Genomic DNA, 19,519 nt, shown 5'->3' on the forward strand with positions numbered 1-19,519 from the left:
AACTTCATACCTACAACCATCTCATCTTTGACAATGTTGGCAAAAACAAGCAATGGGGAAAGGACTCCCTATTCAATAAATGGTGCTGAGACAACCAGCTAGCCATACGCCAAAGAATAAAACTGGGACCCTTCCTTACACCATATACAAAAATCAACTCAAGACGGATTAAAGACGTAAATGTAAAACCTAGAACTATAAAAACCCTTGAAGAAAACCTAGGAAATACTATTCTGGACATAGGCCCTTGCAAAGATTTCATGACGAGGACACCAAAAGCAATTGCAACAAACACAAAATTACAAATGGGACCTAATTAAACTAAAGAGCTTCTTTACAGCAAAAGGAACTAAGAGCAGAATAAACAACTCACAGAATGGGAGAAAATATTTGCAAACTGTGCATCTGACAAAGGTCTAATATCCAGCATCTATAAGGAACTTAAAGCAAATGAACAAGTAAAACCAAACAGCCCCATTAAAAAGTGGGCAAAGGACATGAACAGACACTTTTCAAAAGATGACATAAACATGGCCAACAAGCATACGAAAAAATGCCCAATATCACTAATCATTAGAGAAATGCAAATCAAAACCACAATGAGATGCCATCTCACACCAGTCAGAATGTCTATTATTAAAAAGTCAAAAAATTAACAGATGCAAGGTTGTGGAGAAATAGAACACTTAAGACACTGCTGGTGGGAATGTAAATTACTTCGGTCACTGTGGAAAGCAATTTGGCGATGTCTCAGAACTTAAAACAGAAGTAGCATTTGACCCAGCAATCCCCTTATTGGGTACACACCCAAAGGAATATAAATCTTTCTACCATAAAGACACATGCATGCTTATATTCATCACAGCACTGTTCACAATAACAAGGTCATGGAATCAACCTCAATACCCATCAATAATAGACTGGATAAAGAAAATGTGGTATGTATACACTATGGAATACTACGTAGCCACAAAAAGAATGAGATCATTTCCTCTGCAGCAACATGGGTGGAGCTAGAGGTCATTATCATTATCTTAAGTGAACTAATGCAGGAACAGAAAACCAATACCACATGTTCTCACTTATAAAGGGGAGCTAAACACTGAGTACACACGGACACAATGAAGGGAACAACAGACTCCGGGGCCCACTTGAGGATGGAGGGTGGGAGGAGGGTGGGAGGAGGGTGAGAAGAGGGTGAGGATCAAAACACTACCTATCAGGTATTATGCTTATCACCTGGGTGCCAAATGATCTGTATAACAAACCCTTGCAACATGCGATTTCCTTATATAACACATCTGTACATGTATCCCTGAAACTAAAATAAAAGTTAAAAAAAAAGCCTTTATCAATAATAGTGAAGAAAACTTCTGTATCTGAATAAAAATTCTAGGCTGTACATCATAGATTTTCATAATCTTAAAATGTTAACTTTATAGAATATTCTGTTCCCTGTTACAAATATTAGTAAACTTGGATATACTGTGACATAAACACTGATGGTCCACGCACAGGAGAACTGGAAATCAAATCCTGCTGAAAACTCAGGCTTACCGGACCCTGAAGACTTCCATCCTCCCTGTCAATACTGCCTCGAGAGAGTCTCACATCAGGTTTCTGAAGAAATTAAAACAAAATCAAAACAATTTCATTTTTGATTTGAAAATTTTTGACAGATTCTGTATTAAATTCCTTCCTTTTTAACACAAGTGTCCTCTGAATAAGAAGAGTTGAAAGTTCCCCCGTTTCAAAAAAATTCCAGTGATGACAAATGAAGGTTGGCCGCCTTGGGAAGAACTGCATTCCTCTCCACACACGCACACCTTACAGACTGGCACCTGCACTGGCCCACCCAGTGCTGGAGAACCTGCACTTTACCTCTATTCCAAGTAGCACAGATGGCTTTCTTCTTCACTGAGAGACCCGCAACCCCAGGATAAAAATATCAGGCATTACTTGCGGCTTTCTGACAGAATATGGCTTATACGGATTTAGCTGTCTTGCCAAAGTAGCAAATGAGTTCAATTACAAGACTGTTTTCCCACAGTGCATCTAGAATATAGAAACCAAACAGAGAAATCTAGATTTTACGTAAATAATAGTACGGAAATTTCACCAATATCAGAATAAACAAAGTAGGCTACATGCCTTTATGGTGAAGGAACAGGGCAGAAAGGCTTTTCCTCATGAAAACAACCCTGTGCTCCCGCAGTATGGGTTATGGGCCTTCAACCACAGTGGCTCCTGCCTCCCCTTTGCGCATGAACACTGGCCACATACTTCTTCCTGGAAAACTTCTGTTCACTCTTCAAGGCTCAGCCAGACATCCTTTCTTGGCAGCATATTTCCCTCTTCAAGCAGAGCTGGTCGCTTCTTAGCCTGTGCCTTACAGATACCTCTATGTTGGCACCTATCAGGCATAATTACTTCCCTCATTAGAGATGGAGCATCTTGATGTCTGATTTGTCTGTGTATCTCCTATTTCCCACACCTGAGCCTGCCACTGAGCACACCATCTGCAAGCACTTGTTGGGTGGGGGATGGAGAAATGAGCTTCACCTCTCCCTTCTTTTCCAATTCCAATTCCAGTGCTGTAGCCCAAACCCTTTTCATTGTACCAGTTCCTACTAGGCTTTTTGTCTCTGTCTTAACTATCTCTAATCAAAGCGGGGTCAGTCGTGGGTGCCAGGGTGTAGTAGGAAGTTGGTGAAGGACACAGCCACCATTAAGGTAGGAGTGATCCTCTGATGGCTCAGAGGTAAACAAACTTTCCAGGGCAGGGGCCCTGCACTGTCCTTTGCCTTCTTCCTCCCTTCCCCCTTTCCTTCCCTCCCAGGCACAGTGCCTGGAGGTAGCTGGCTGAGGTCTGAGAACAGCTCCTACCAGGAAGTGGGTAAAGGAGCTCCTGATGGCTAATCACTAAAAGGGGGCTCTGGCTGATTGTTGTTAACAGTCCTCAGGGATTCCATATGGGAAAAGGTGAAACTTGTGTGTTGTCCCTGAATTTAGGGCAGATTTTGGATCACTTATGGAAAAACATTCTAATAATCAGAGGCATCCTGAAACAGAATAGACAGCCCTGACAGCAGTAGCAGAGAGTAAGCAAAGAGGGCAAAAGTCACAACTTATTTATCTGTTCATTCAACAGAATTACAAAACAGCTCATGTATATCAGCCCCATATCCCTAGTGCCTGGCACAGTTCCTGGTTGGTGCGCACTCAACACATCAGTGTTGACTGAATTAACCTCCATGCTACTATATAAAAAAAGATGTTCCCTTTCATGTAAAAATATTCATTTAAAAGCAATAGTTAAATACAGATGGAAAATGACCTAAATCCTCAAATGTAGCGTTGGGTGTGGTGGTGTGTGCCTGCAATTTCACCTATCTGGGAGGCTGAGGTGGGAGGACCCTTTGAGGCCAGGATATCAAGACCAGCCTGGGCAACATAGTGAGAACTCATCTCTACAAAGAAAAAAATTTTAACAATTAGCTGGGAATGGTGGTGTGTGCCTGAGTCCCAGCTACTGGAGAGGCTGAGGTGGGGCAATGGTTTGAGCCCAGGAGTTTGAGGCTGTAGTGAGCTACCATTGTACCACTGCACTACAGCCTGGGTGACTAAGCAAGACTCTGCTCTGTTAGAACTCTCTCAATGAGTAAACCAGAAAAGTTCAGAATAAATAGTTCTGAACTCTGAAGAGCATAACTTAAAACATTGTACTGTGTTTATATGTACTATAATATCAAGGAACAATAATTTAAAAAATGAATTCTTACTGCAGATGTGATATATATAACTAATGCCCATACAGGGGAAGTCAAACCTAGAGGCATGCAGTTGGCGACTATGGCAGAAAGTATGCTGTGTTTTTTACCAGAGAGGACTATCCCATTAGATATGGACAGCTGTGGCTGGGTGTGAAATATAGCTCAAGAGAAAATTCAGAGGTAGGTAGTTCCTGACTTCTAGGATAGAATCTTCTCTGACAGGTAAGATAGACATGAATAGACAGAAAGGAAACCAAGCAAACACACGTAATACATTGATTCCAACTGGCAACCGAAGGGGAACTCACTGGGGCGGTCCTATTCCATGTAGCAGAACTCACAGATCCTATTCCATAGAATGCTGAGGTTCTGCCACTGCCTGAATGAAGAGGCAGCTTTGTGGGGCCCAAACATCCCAGATATGCTTAAGAAAAAATATTCCAAAACACAATGGACTTTGAGAAAAAGTACCTGAGAAGACGAGACTCCAGGTTGACAATTCACAGAACATTACTCAATGTAAATATCAAGGTCAGGAAAGATTTCGGGAAGACCCAGGAACTGTTCAAGCTTAAAGGAAACTCAAGAGATGTGATAACTAAATATAACTCATGATCCAGGACTTTTTTCTAGAAAGGGCATTCTGTGGACAACTGGTAAAATATGAATAGTCCATTGATTAGCTAACAGTATTGTATTATTGTTAATTTCCTGACACTGGTTAACTCGGCTATGGTTATTTAAGAGAACATCCTTATTTTTAGGAAATTCACATTGAACTATTTAAGAGTTAAAAAGCAGGATATCTGGTATTTACTTCCAAATGGTTCAGAAAAAATGGTATGTACAAATATGCAAAGCAAATGAGGTCAAATGTTAACAACTGGAGACTCTAGGTAAAGGGAACGTGGGAATTCTTTGTACCATTCTTGTAACTTTAAAAAACTCTGAAACTATCCTTTCCTCTTCTGCCCATTCACTTGAGGGACCAGCTGGGAGCTGGTTCTGCTTAGGGGTTCTGTTGAAGGGCTCTAAACAGAGAGTGGAGGTGATTAGGTTTGACTCTACTGTAGCAGAAAGGACAAGTTTTTATTTTCATTATTTATTTATTTATTTTTTTGAGACGGAGTCTCCCTCTGTCTCCCAGGCTGGAGTGCAGTGGCATGATCTCGGCTCACTGCAAGCTCTGCCTCCCGGGTTCATGCCATTCTCCTGCCTCAGCCTTCTAAGTAGCTGGGACTACAGGCGTCCGCCACCACGCCCGGCTAATTTTTTGTATTTTCAGTAGAGACGGGGTTTCACTGGGTTAGCCAGGATGGTCTCGATCACCTGACCTCATGATCTGCCCGCCTCGGCCTCCCAAAGTGCTGGGATTACAGGCGTGAGCCACCGCGCCAGGCCAACAGTTTCTATTTTTAAGAGACAGGGTCTTGATCTGCTGCCCAGGTCAGAGTGCAGCGACTATTCACAGGCACAATCATAGTGCATTACAGCCTCGAACTCCTGGCCTCAAGCAATCATCCGCCTCAGTTTCTGGAGTAGCTGGGACTATAAATGCACGCCACCACGCCCAGTTAGAGCTATAGTCTAAGAAAACAAAAGACCCACCAGGCCCAACTTACGATGTGGTCATTTAATAGTTACATGATTTTGGTTATTTTAAAATATTGTATACCTCATTTGTCAATAATCTAACAAAAGAAACATGCACTTACTGTAGAAAAATTAAGATACTGCAAAAATAGATGAAAAAATTACAAATCACTCAACCTTACCATTTGGAAGTAATTATCATTAGTCATTATGGAGTAATTAAAATGTAAAAGTAATTATCATTAGTTAATACTGTGGTGTAAATGTATGTTTACAAACATGGAACCACATCATATGATTCTGCAGCCTTCACATAACATTTATATAGGGCAAACTGACAAAACAATGTTTAAGGCTGCACAACGTTCCACTGCATGATTATCATCATAAAATAGACAATGGTAGTGAAGGGTGGGAGCTGTGGCACCAGGTGGCCTGGGTTCTAATGAGGATCCAGTCCTTACAAGCTGTGTGACCTGGGCCTCAATTTCTTCATCTCTAAAATGGAACAGTACTTGTAACCAACACATAGGATTGTTAGGAGGATGAAATGAGTTAATATTTGCAAAGTACTAAGTTGGTGCCACATAAGAGTTAAAATAAATAGTTCTTTTATTGTTGGATATTAGGGTCATTTTCAAAATCCCTTATAAATAGGCTGTAGATGAACACCTTTGTATACAAATCTTTGAATAAGTCCCTGATTATTTGCCTGGGACAGATTTCTATTCTTCTTCTTTTAGAGATGGTGGGCGGGGGGGGGGGGGGGGAGTCTCACTATGTTATCCAGGCTGGTCTTAAACTCCTGTGCTCAAGTGATCTTCCTGTCTCTGGAGCAGATTTCTAAGAAAGGAATTACTAAGTCAAAGAGTTTGAACATTTGAAAAATCTTGGTATAAGTTTCCAAATTGCTCAAGGCTGTCCTGATTTTCATCTATGTAGTAATATGTGATAGCATTTCTCTCACTGTACCCTAACACCACTGTATTATCATTTTAAAACTCTCAACCAATTCATAAAGAAAACACTGTATAATATATTGTTGTAATTTGCTCCTCTCCTCCTCCCTTTCCCCAAATAGTTGACCATTTTTGTTTCTTATCATGAGATGCTAAGTTCCATGAAGACAGAGGCTATGAAGCTGTCTGTCTCACCGCTGCGTCTCTGTTACCTGCTAGAACACCGGACAAACAGGTGGAGGAAATGAATGCCCTGTGCATTTTTCTAGTGAACTGATTGTCCATGCCTTTTTGGACAAGGCATATAACCTCTCTAGGCCCAGTTCCTCACCTGTAAAATAGGCAGAATAATACCTACCTCAGTCAGTCATTATCAGAATGAAAGAAGTGCCTGGCAGCATTGTGCACATAGATGTGTAGTAAATATTTGCTGAAGGAATGCTTCAATTAATATCCAAGGCACAAGAGATATGTTATAGATGAGGAACTTGACTTAGAAAGATTTAGTTGCTTGGGGTAACACAGCTCTTAAACAGTGGAGGTGGGCTTCAATCAGTCAACAGATAATAAGTACCTTCTACAGGCAGGAAATATTTACTGTTTTACTTAAACAAAAAATGCAACTCATATTTTTGCCTATAGAATAAGGTATTGTTTCATGTGTTTACATGAATTAATCTATTTTTATTTCCATATACATTTCATGAAATGACTTTCTTTAATGCATAATTCCCTAATGTGGTATTTTCCTAAAGACAGGATTTTAATTTTAAAATGAGAAAGGCTTATCCATATAAAATCTACTTGTGTTCTGTGAATGAAATAAATACTTGAGCTTTTTCTTTTCATACAGCATACACGGACCTCCTGAATGAAAGATGAGTGCCTATTGGGAACTGAAGAGCAATACAGCCAAAGACAGCCAATCAGAAAGAATAGATTCTCAGCCAGGTGCAGTGGCTCACACCTGTAATCCCAGCACTATGGGAGGCCGAGGTGGGTGGATCACCTGAGGTCAGGAGTTCAAGACCAGCCTGGCCAACATGGTGAAACCCCATCTCTACTAAAAATACAAAAATTAGCCGGGCATGGTGGCAGGCGCCTGCAGTCCCAGCTACTCGGGAGGCTGAAGCAGGAGAATCGCTTGAACCCGGGAGGTGGAGGTTGCAGTGTGCCAAGATTGCGCCATTTCACTCCAGCCTGGGGGACAAGAGTAAGACTTCGTCTCAAAACAAACAAAAACAAACAAGCCAAAAAAAAAAAAACAGTTCGGCTTAGCTACAGTCTCTACTTTCATGTGGGTATGGCTCTAGAAAACTTCAAATTTCAGGTTTATAGCTCAGTCTTTTCTCCTTTCACTATACTGTATTGCTTTCAAATCTGGAATCTGGTATGAGGGAAAAAATAGGAGAGCTGTTGGCCTTGCTGCGTAGCAGAAGCAGGGACAGCAGCCTGGCTTCAGACAGACAGCCTCTTGCCACTGCTCTTTAGTTCCCCGTCTCGGCATTCATCTTTCATTCAGACTGACTGGATCTGCTATGTGAGGGAAAAATGCTCACATATTTCTTTCTCAAAACACAAAGTAGGCTTTATATAGATAGGGCTTTCTCATTTAAAATTAAAATCCTGTTTTAAGCATAGTATCACATTAGAAAATTATTGTGCACGCAGTAATAAAAAAAAAGCAAGTTGCAAAGTTACTCTATTTTTAAGCAATGCCCAATGGGAAAGAAAGCTCTTTCAACCAACTGAGGTTCTAACTAAGGTTGCCGGCAATCTCTGGCACTCACTTTGTAGGACAGCTTTCAGAGTATATTTGCAGGCACAGAACTATTTCAGAAAGGACAGTATCTGGTCTGGGAACAAGAGAAGGGAGTGTGGGGCCAGGCGTGGTGACTCACGCCTGTAATCCCAACATTTTGTGAAGCCATGGTGGGAGAACTGCTTGAGCCCAGGAGTTTGAGACCAGCACGGACAACAAAGTGAGACCCTATCTCTATAAAAAAAAGTAACAAAATTAGCCAGGCTTGGTGGCATATGCCCGTAGTCGCAGCTACTTTGGAAGGAGGCTGAGGCAGGAGGATGACTTGAGCCCAGGAGGTTAGTGATGCAGTGAACTAGTATTGTGCCACTGCACTCCAGCCAGGGCCACAGAGTGAGACTTTGTCTCAATTAAAAAAAAAAAAAAAAAAAAAAAAAAAGGAGCGCTAGGTATAGTACAGAGTATCTGCTGTGGGGCCATGTGACCTTGGGCAAGAGCATCCGGGCTGCTATCATAAAACACATTCTGTGCAGGGTTGTTGAGATAATGCAGAGATCCAGAGGAGGGACTCCTGACCCACTGAAGTACTCAAAAATTAAGAGATGTGACTAACAGTAGCAACCATAAAAAATGATGTGATGATGTGATCTCTGAAAACAGATGTCAAAACAGATGTCTTCTGACATCTAAAATTTGGGTAATACTACTGACAAAGCAAGTTAATTTTTCAAACAAGAACAGAACTTATCTAATAGGGTGCACAGCTGACCTTACTGAAGTAAATGGCAGGACCAGAGCAGTAGGCCTGGGTGGGTCTAGGAATGAACCAGTTTATGAAGATGAAAACAGAAGCTAAGCATCTTTTTTTCTTTTCTTTTCTTTTCTTTTTTTTTTTTGAAATGGAGTCTCGCTCTGTCGCCCAGGCTGGAGTGCAGTGGCGCGATCTCGGCTCACTGCAAGCTCCGCCTCCCGGGTTCACGCCATTCTCCTGCCTTAGCCTCCTGAGTAGCTGGGACTACAGGCACCTGCCACTACGCCCAGCTAATTTTTTGTATTTTTTAGTAGAGACGGGGTTTCACCATGTTAGCCAGGATGGTCTCGATCTCCTGACCTCGTGATCCGTCTGCCTCGGCCTCCCAAAATGCTGGGATTACAGGTGTGAGCCACCGCACCCGGCCTGGTAAGCATCTTTAGACATTTTTATAGCAATTTGAAACAGTAATTTTTGGGCTGTCAAAAAAGTCTGGCTTATATTTTTATGTCTTTTTCTAGTCAATGATTTTGAAATTTTATTTTACAAGAGTATTGGTCTGCAACGGTTTAGAAAGAAAGATACAAACTGGCCCTTCCATGCAGTCTGAGAAGCCCTGTATTGGAAGTTTCCTTGGCCTAACAGGAGAGAAAGACTTCTGACACACAGCTTCAACAATGACCTGATTAACCTAAAAGCAGGTGCAGCGGCCTGGCCTGGTGGTTGCAAGGACACAGACCAATAGCTCTGGGCCTAGCTCATGCCAAAGGCCAAGACCCAGAAACAAGCTTGTAAATAGCAGATACCATGGAAACCAACAGTAATTTTTACACATACACAGCATAAAAAGGACCACAACGAGATATAATTACCATTGTTAGAGTCTCTTCACCAAATTAAGGACCATAAAAGCACGTGTGCTCATAACCAGAGACCTAGCTGCCACCATCACCACTTGACAGTGTCACGAGAGCTTCTACAACCAACACACACTACCTTCCAACTGATAGATGGTCAGGGTGGTCCTCACACTACACCTGCACCAGGCGTTATTCCCAGTGCACCAAGCTTTCCATGCGGCTGTCTAAAAATCTGAATCTCCAGCGCAGACCACCTCCTCTGGGCTCTATGCCCTATATCCAGCTGCCTCCTCTGCATTCCCATTTGCATATCCCAAATGTCCAAACCTGGCATCATCATGTTTCCCTGACATGGACTCCTCATTCTGAATTTTATTTCATTTGGTAGCACAATGTTATTTTTGGTGACACCAATGCTATGATTCCTGTCCCGGATTCTTCCTTCCTCTTGACCTCCTATACCAATTCACCAAATCTTCTCCCTTTTAAGTCCGTCTTCTCTGCTCCTTCCCACTTTGCCTCTTCCAGCTTAGACCCTGCTGTCATTTATTTGAATGACCACTCAACTTCCTATTGGATCTCTGCATTTCCTATCTTGCCTTCTGAGCCATCAGTCAGCAAGCAACGCTAAGGTGGTCCTAGTTTTTTTTTTTTTTTTGAGACAGAGTCTCACTCTGTCACCCAGGCTGGAGTGTAGTGGAACAATCTCAGCTCACTGCAACCTCTGCCTCTTGGGTTCAAGCAATTCTGCTGCTGCAGCCTCCTGAGTAGCTGGGATTACAGGAGAGTGCCACCACGCCTGGCTAATTTTTGTATTTTTAGTAGAGATGGGGTTTGGCCATGTTGGTCTTGAACTCCTGACCTCAGATGATCCATCCGCCTCAGCCTCCCAAAGTACTGGGATTACAGGCATGAGCCACGGTGCCCGGCCCTAAGGTGATCTTTCTGAGATGCCATCTGCTTCAAATCTTGAAAAGCATTGCCAAGCTTAAGTAATCAGAGAGTGACCTTGGGACCACGTCTCAAAAATCAACTGGGGTGCTTGTTATCACTCTAGGTCCTTGGCCTCTCCAGATCCACTGCAGTTCTCTAGTCCTGGGGAACTGAATTTTAAAAGGTCCCCTGTGACTTTTATGTATATTAAATTTTAATTTATTCATTTGTAAAATAATTATAATATCTACTTCCCCAGGGTTCATGCATGACTTGTTTTTATTTTTCATTTAGATGAAAAACAGTGACACCAATGCTATGATTCCTGTCCGGGACTCCTCCTTCCTCTGGGCCTCTAACGTTTAGATGCTTAACACTGTACAGTGGTACATTCATTCATTCGCTTAATAAATACTGGCTGAGCCTTATTACTGCTGAACAAACGGTATGATGGGAGCTGGGGGAGAGTGCTGAATAATAAAGTTCCCATCTTTGTGATGCTTACACTTTAGTGGAGGAGACAGGAAAACAACTGAGACATTGTCATACAGTGAGAAACATTAGAAGAAAAATGAAGCAGGATAAAGACAGTTAAGTCACAGTTGCTGCCCTTAAGGAACTTATGTTTTATTAGAGAAAGAGAGTGAGAGTGAGCATGTGTGAGAGTGCAGGGGGTTGGGGGAGAGAACGCAGTAGTGCACATCATAATAAAATAAGTTAATTCAAGCTTCACGCTTGGCACTCAGTAAGGTTCTCTGGCACCTTGTGGGTAGAGGCCAGGGATGTTGCTAAGAACTCCTACTATTCATAGGACAGTCTCCTACAACAAAGAATTACCCAGCCCCAAAGGTCAACAATGCCCAGGCTGAGAAACCCTGGTGTAGGGAATGTGTCGTCCTTGAGACGACACAAAAATAATCTTTAAAGAGAAAAAGGTGTTCCTCAGGCAGATTCCCTGAGCATTCCAGGCAGACACAGCAGCATGAGAAAAGGCATGAGTTAAAAAACACTCATTTACAAAAAGAAAAAAATAAACTCATAAAAGAGAAAAAAGAAACTTTCATTTAATCAGTCAACACTGACAGCTTTCCATATGCTCGGCACTGTGGACTGAATGGGGAATAGGAAAGACATGGTCCATGGTCTCTGCACTCATGGGGTGCTCAGTCTAAGTAAGGAAAACAGGCAAAGAGAAAAATACAATACCATCTCACAGGCATTAAGAAAGGTACTTGTTCCAGCCTGGCCAACATGATGAAACTCTACCAAAAATACAAAAATTAGCTGGGCGTGGTGGTGCGTGACTGTAGTCCCAGCTACTTGGGAGGCTGAGGTGGGAGGACAGATTGAGCCCAGGAGGTCAAGGCTGGAGTGAGCCGTGATTGTGCCACTGCACTTTACCCTGGGTGACAGTGTGAGACCCTGTTTCCGGAAAAAAAAAAAAAAAAAAAAAAAAAAAAGGAAAGGTACTTGAGTGGGAAAGTGCCTCGATGCCATCATGGCCTCCAAGTTTAGCACCAGGCAAACTATCTCAGAGGTTACCCAACAGACAGGTTTAGGACCAAATGAAGATGCTCCAATTACATGGTTATTAAGTTAAAAACAAAAACAAAAACAAAACACCACATAGTGAGAAGTATTTTCCATTTCCCCACAAACATGCTCTGCTTTGCTCACATCTAGCTACAGGAAGTTCTTAGAATACGGTTTGTGTGTGCGTGTGTGTTTTTAAACGGAGTCTTGCTCTGTTGCCCAGGCTGGAGTGCAGTGGCACAATCTTGGCTTACTGCAACCTCCGCCTCCCGGGTTCAAACGATTCTCCTGCCTCAGCCTCCCAAGTAGCCGGGATTATAGGCATGCCAGTTTTGTATTTTCAGTACAGATGGGGTTTCACCATGTTGGCCAGGCCGGTCTCAAACTCCTGACCTCAGCCTCCCAAAGTGCTGGGGTTACAGGCATAAGCCACTGTGCCCAGCGAGAACAGTCTTTTTTTCTTTTGTCTATCATTCATATATATTTCTGTTCCTTTGTATGTCTTGTAATTTTTTGTTGGAGATTAGACATTTTAGATAATATATTGTAGGAATTCTGGGTACTTGATCCTCCTCCCTTTAGGGCTTACTATTTGGTTTTTTTTGTTTTTTTTTTTTTTGCCACAGGGTCTTGCTAAGCCCAGGCTAGTCTCAAACTCCTAGACTCAAGCGATCTCCCTGCCTCAACCTGCCGAGAAGCTGAGATTACAGTCACTGTGCCTGACTGGAATATAGCCTTTTGACCCCATGTCATTACCCGCACTCTTCGCTCTTCCTGGAATGTATTTCCTGAGCCTGTCTGCCCTAAAAATTCCAATTTCTCCTTTAAGCTTTGGCTCAAATGCTATCTATACTCTGCTGCCTCCCCCAAGTCCCCCTAGTGACACACAGGGTCCTCTTCTGCTCTTCCTTATGTTCTTCTTTGTCAGAGCAACATCACAGCAGTACCACAACATTTGGTAGCAAACCCTTTGTCCAAATGCAGTCATACGTGGGACTGAAATACAAGAACTCTAGTTTGGAGAATTTATAACATCTACTTTTAAAAACACAAATCAATTCTGTCTGGTAAAAGAGGCTATCTAGATAAAAAATAGGTTTAAAATGTAGGACTAGAGAATAGTAGATATGTTCTTAGAATAGATATAATATCCAAATTCATTCACTCAGATTAGTGGTAGTAAATAATAACATATTTTTTCTTTTTTTCCAGACAGAGTCTGACTCTGTCACCCAGGCTGGAAGTGCAGTGGTACCATCTTGGCTCACTGCAACCACCACCTCCTGGGTTCAAGCAATTCTCATGCTTCAACCTCCTGAATAGCTGGGACTACAGGTGTGTGCCACCATGCCTGGCTAATTTTTGTTTTTTTGAGACGGAGTTTCACTCTGTCACCCAGGCTGGAGTATACTGTGCCATCTTGGCTCACTGCAACCTCCGCCTCCTGGGTTCTTCTCCAGTAATTCTTCTGCCTCAGCCTCCTGAGTAGCTGGGATTACAAGCATGCATCACCACACCTGGCTGATTTTTGTATTTTTAGTACAGATGGGGTTTTGCCACGTTGGCCAGGCTGGTCTCGAACTTCTGACCTCAAGTGATCAGCCTGCCTCAGCCTCCCGAAGTGCTGGGATTATAGGCATGAGCCACTGCACCTGCCTAATTTTTGTATTTTTTTTTTTTTTAGTAGAGACGGGGTTTCACCATGTGGGCTAGGCTGGTCTCGAACTCCTGGCCTCAAGTGATCTGCCCGCCTTGGCCTCCCAAAGTGCTGGGATGGATTACAGGTGTGATCCACCGTGCCAGGCCAAAAATAACAATTTTTTTTTCCATCTGCCTTACAATCTCAAGATTTGCTTTAATTCAGAAGGAAAGTTTTATCCTATGCTTTCGAAATTCTAAATTAGTTAAATTTAACACAAAGTTAGTGTCAGTGAATGTTTAATGATACAAAGCATGAGAGACCAGGTAAAGTTACTGGCTCAAAATTATGAATCCTGGCTTCTTTCAGCCATAATACGATTGAGGCAACTACAGGAAGATTGAAATAGCTATTCTGGGTTCAAGGAGAGTGGGGAATGGGTTCTCACAGTCCTTAGTTCTGAGGCTGAGGGCATAGAACTGCTTGGCAGCAGGGACCATGAGTCTAAAAGGACCTTTGTGTCAAGTAACATACAGAGATTGCTCTGTCCCACCACTTCCTCTCTGTCCCCAAGGGACTTCTGAAGTGGTTTTCAATAAGGGTTGCCTGAAAGAAGACATTTCCCATGCATATGTCCAGACACATCCGGGAGGAGGTTCACATCAGTCATAAATGCCAGGAAGGCAAATCTTAGCTGTCTTGTTATACAGCCTGCAGTAGCAAGATGCAATAGTTTATACGTAAGCTGACATGGAAGCAGGAGTTGTTTCTGGGTAAACAATGTGGTAATGCAAAAACCAAACAAATGCTCATATTTCTGAGCCCATAATGACACTACTAAAATTTTAGAGAAATTTATCCCTAAAAGATAATTGAAAAAGCAAATAACCCATTATTGCAAGTTTTTTTTTTTTCCTTAGGAGACAGAGTCTTGCTCTGTGGCCCAGGGTCTCTCTAGGTCTCTATTTCCTGTTCTGTTAAAATGAAGATAATAAATGGACAGGTCCACATTCCTCTATCCTCATTTCCAAAACCTAAAAAGTGCTGAAAATGTTAAGTGTGCTTTTTTATGTTTGAAACAAACTAATATGGTAGTAAAACCTGAACAGATGAAGCATCTTATAATCTTCATTTAACTGTTAATGTGATTATTTGCATTCTGCTGTAGAAACACTAGTGGTTTTAACTCTGGGATGCTATTAGAGTCTTAAATAATGTATAATGTTCAGCATACTACACTAACTTTTTAGTATTTAAAAAATACTGAATTCTGAAACACACATGGCCCTTAAGGGTTTTGGATATAGGATTTTGGATCTATTAGAGGGCAGTGGCACAATCATAGCTTACCGTAATCTAGAACTCCTGGACTCAGTCTTAGCCTCTCAAATATTTGGGACTACAGGTGTGAGTCACAATGCCTGGCTAATTTTTTTTTTTTTTATTTTTTGTAGAGACAGGGTCTTGCTGTGTTGCCCAGGCTGGTCTTGAACTCCTGGGCTCAAGTGATCCTCCTGCCTTGGCCTCCCAAAGCACTGGGATTTTAGGCATTAACCACCACATCCAGCCATATTATTTCAAGTAGTTTTTTTTTTTTTTTTTTTTTTTTTTGAGATGGAGTTTCGCTCGTCGCCCAGGCTGGAATGCAATGGCATGATCTCGGCTCACTGCAACCTCCACCTCCTGGGTTCAAGCGATTCTCCTGCCTCAGCCTCCCAAGTAGCTGGGATTACAGGCATGCGCCCGGCTACTTTTTGTATTTTTAGTAGAGACAGGGTTTCACCATGTTGGCCAGGCTGGTCTCGAACTCCTGACCTCAGGTGATCTGCTTGCCTCAGCCTCCCAAATAGGCCACCATGCCTGGCCTATTCCAAGTTTTAAGAAGTAGTTGTAAAACTAACTCTCCTGCTTTGAAAGATAACATTTTGCAATAATTTGCAATATAGTAGACTCTAACAGGGCTTAAAAAGTCAAAGAAGCCTTTCAGAAACACAATTACCAGAAATCTTTCCTCTTTTTCCAGCCAGCGCTGATCTTCTTCCATTTCCTGTTGCTGTCGGATTAGACGCTCTTCCATCAGATGGGTTGGCAACACTTGCCCAATCCCTCGCAGGTCCAATACTGTAGAGTCCTGGAAGAAGGGTTGAAAACAGCATATTCAGTCTCATAAGTCTATTCCTATGCTCTTACCTTGTTTTATGTGTCTTTCAAGAAATGATAAGCAAAACAGCAAGTATGAGAAACAGGATCTCTCATACTGTGCTTGTGGGAGTAACTTTTCTGTAGGGGGCAATTTAATGTGCATCAAGTATCTTTAAAAAGTATGCAATCCTTTAGCTCACAGATTCACTTGTAAGGGTCTATTTTAAAGAAATAACACAAGATATGTGCAAAGAATACATTGTTACTTATAGTAAAAAAGTAGAAACAATCTAGAAGTAATAGAAGGCTGAAATACGATACATATTACAGAGTATTAAATATTAAATAAAAGAACATAAATAGCAGACAACTATAGATGCTCTTTCATTCAAATAATTAATTTTTTGTCTTTTTAATGAGATGGGGTCTTGCTATGTTGCCCAGGCTGGCCTCAAACTCCTAGGCTCAAGTTATCTACCCACCTCAGCCTCTTGAGTAGATGCAACTATGGGTTGTGTTACTGTACCTAGGTCAAATAAATTTTTAAACTATAGGAGTAGTTCTTGGTTTTACCAAGAAAATTTAGTAAAAATTAACATGGTCCAAAGAACTGAATGCTCTGTCTTCCTGTTTCTTTGTTGGCCTCATGTACATGCTGACGATAGTCCACTTACGGCTTTGCCTTTCAAATAAATGGACTAAAGATTTTAGTATTTCTCCCTGGGTTCTTTTAGTTAAAAAAAGTTCATTAAACCTGAAAGCATTTGAGTAGATGGGGTATCCTGATCTTTGAATTAAGTCATTAAAATATGACCGGGCGTGGTGGCTCAAGCCTGCAACCCCAGCACTTTGGGAGGGTGAGGTGGGTGGATCACTTGAAGTCAGAAGTTCGAGACCAGCCTGGCCAACATGGTGAAACTCTGTCTCTACTAAAAAATACAAAAATTAACTGGGCGTGGTGGCTCGCACTTGTAATCCAAGCTGCTCTGGAGGCTGAGGCAGGAGAATTGCTTGAACCTGGGAGGCGGAGGTTGCAGTAAGCCAAGATCGTGCCACTGCACTCCAGCCTGGGAGACAGAGTAAGACTCTGTCTCCAAAAAAAAAAAAAAAAAAAAAAAAAAAGTCATTAAAATCAATAAATCTTAGGATTTAGAAATAAAAGGTGCCTTAGGCCATGCTTAATTTATTACCTTTTTTTTTTTTTTTTGAGACAGGCTCTTGCTCTGTTGCCCAGGCTGGAGTGCAGTGGCATGATCTCGGCTCACTGCAGTCTCGACTTCCTAGGCTCAAATGATCCTCTCACCCCAGCATCCCGAGTAGCTGGGACTACAGGCACATACCACCATACGTGACTAATTTTCTATTTTTTGTAGAGACAGGGTCTCGCTATGTTGCCCAGGCTGGTTTCAAACTCTGGGGCTCAAGCAATCCTCCTACTTCAGCCTCCCAAAAGTGCTGGGATTACAAGTGTAAGCCACCATGCCCAGCTTTGCCATGCTTTATAAGTTAACAAACTGAAGCCCAAGACACCCGATTTACCTCCACATTGGGCTGCCACATTGCTATCTCCTGAGGTCTATGATTCCATGAATCTGTTTGGTCCAAAAGAGATGCCTGACCTGGATAGATGCTGCCAGCCATGGCTGTGATTCCATGTGAACCAGGGTAGCCAGAAACCTGTGAATGAGTAAGGAGGCAAGGTAATGTTCAACTATAACATCTGCACAGTTCTGCTTCACACACAAAGGAAACTAAAATTACAGAGAATATTGTGGTAGGCCGAATTATGGCCCCCCAAAGATACCCATGTTCTAATCCCTTGAACATGTGAATATGTTTCCTTACGTGGCAAAAGAGACTTTGCAGATGTGGTTATAAGTCAAGGACCTTGGGATGGGAGGGTATCTGGGATATCTGAGTGAGTCCAGTGTAATTACAAGGGTCCTTAAAAGTGCAAGAGGGAAGCATAAGAGGAGGGAGGGACAATGGGACCACTGAAGAAAGGTCAGAGAGAGTTAGTACTGCTGGCTCTGGGCCAGGCACGGTGGCTCTAGCCTGTAATCCCAGCACTTTGGGAGGCCGAGGCAGGCGGATCACAAGGTCAGGAGTAGCCTGTAGTCCCAGCTAATTGGGAGGCTAAGGCAGGAGAATGAACCCGGGAAGCGGAGCTTGCAGTGAGCCGAGATCAGGCCATTGCACTCCAGCCTGGGTGACAGAGTGAGACTCCGCCTCAAAAAAAAAAAGAAAAGAAAAACTTCTGGTTTCAGAACATGGAGTAAGGGGACCATGAGCCAAGGCATGTAGGAGCCCTGTAGAAGCTGATAAGGCAAGGAAATGGACTCTCAGCTAAAATCTCAAGAAAGGACATTTGTTATGGCTGCATTAGAGAGCTAGTGCAAATATATACTAGAAAACAAGAAATTGTTTCTTTGGAATTTCACATTTACTAAAATAATGAGGGCAGGCCATCCTTGGATGCAAAAGCAACAGGAAGCCACAAAAATGGCTGTGCCATACTTTGCTCTAGAAATCCCCTTTCCTGCCCAACCAACCACTATCCCCCAACAAGAATAACAACAACAACAAAAATACACAAAAAAACCCCCCAAATGTTTGTCCTCTAATGACCTGGGAGCTGATGGTAGGATAAGTCGTACCTTTAAGTTCTAACAATGATGACTAAGGCAGAGAGAAGACATTCAGTTGGACATAGAGAAAACTTTCAAGGCAGAGGGAAAATAAGATGGGTTTCTTTACATGGTTCCTTCTCTCAATCAAGAGAAAGAGAACAGAATCAGTATTGGTTTCCACACCTCATTAGGCTAGTGTTGTATGGTGGGTGTTGTCAGTTAATTTTTTAGTGAGATAAAGCACAGCCAAAACCGTATTTCCAAATATCAACACATCCTTCAACAAAGGTTTTGTGCATTTATTAGGTCTCTAGGCATTAATTTATACCAAAATTTCATATGGACAATATGAAATTAATGAATCTTCAAGTAAGACATATAGTTAGTTCTCACAGTTTATTTGAATGAAAATAATAATAAAAACTGCTACTAAATGCAAAATGCTCTATCAAGATTTCTGGTGAAAAGGGATGTATTATTGCCAGAAAACATTTAGGAATTTTCACAACAAGGAGGTTTAAAATGGTCTAAGGCAGTTTTCTACATAATAGTAACCATGTAGAAGGATCACTTTAGGCTAAAAATGAAGTAACATCAGGAAATGTCTCATAGTTGGTCTCATTTACAAGAGAGGAGAGTTTGGGCTTGGAAAAGGTTAATCATATATTAGTTCAATGAAAAAAATCAATGTTTTACTTAATTCTCTATTTACTCATTTTTACACACCGTTCTAAGCCCTTAGAGACAAGTCCCCACTCTCAGGGGCTTCCACTGCACTGGTGACAGACAGCCACTAACAAACACATACTAGAGTTTCAAATCTTGACAGTGCTGCAGACCAGGCCTGCTGGGACACAAAGAGAACTGTCTCTCTGCTAACAGCTTGTCTCATTAAGCAGGTGCTGCATGTTTTCTCAAAACAATGCTGGTATTCAATTCCCACT

The 19,519-nt window shown here is 42.0% G+C and overlaps 1 protein-coding gene across 50 annotated transcripts in view; it reads right to left on the reverse strand.

The window, feature by feature from the left end:
* PTK2 (protein tyrosine kinase 2) overlaps window positions 1-19,519 on the reverse strand; it is a 343,777-nt gene that overhangs the window by 26,727 nt on the left and 297,531 nt on the right. For 42 of the 50 annotated variants that reach the window (XM_063816590.1, XM_063816583.1, XM_063816579.1 and 39 more), the window contains 3 exons: window positions 17,485-17,622; window positions 15,803-15,934; window positions 1,558-1,620 (listed from right to left, as the gene is read on the reverse strand). In XM_063816590.1, coding sequence (XP_063672660.1) covers window positions 1,558-1,620; window positions 15,803-15,934; window positions 17,485-17,622 — 333 coding nt within the window. The remainder of the gene's footprint in view (window positions 1-1,557; window positions 1,621-15,802; window positions 15,935-17,484; window positions 17,623-19,519) is intronic. The other 8 variants (XM_063816588.1, XM_054657496.2, XM_063816591.1 and 5 more) reach the window with 1 other exon arrangement.

This window comes from Pan troglodytes, chromosome 7, assembly GCF_028858775.2.
Source record: "Pan troglodytes isolate AG18354 chromosome 7, NHGRI_mPanTro3-v2.0_pri, whole genome shotgun sequence".
In the NCBI taxonomy this organism is placed as follows: domain Eukaryota; kingdom Metazoa; phylum Chordata; class Mammalia; order Primates; family Hominidae; genus Pan; species Pan troglodytes.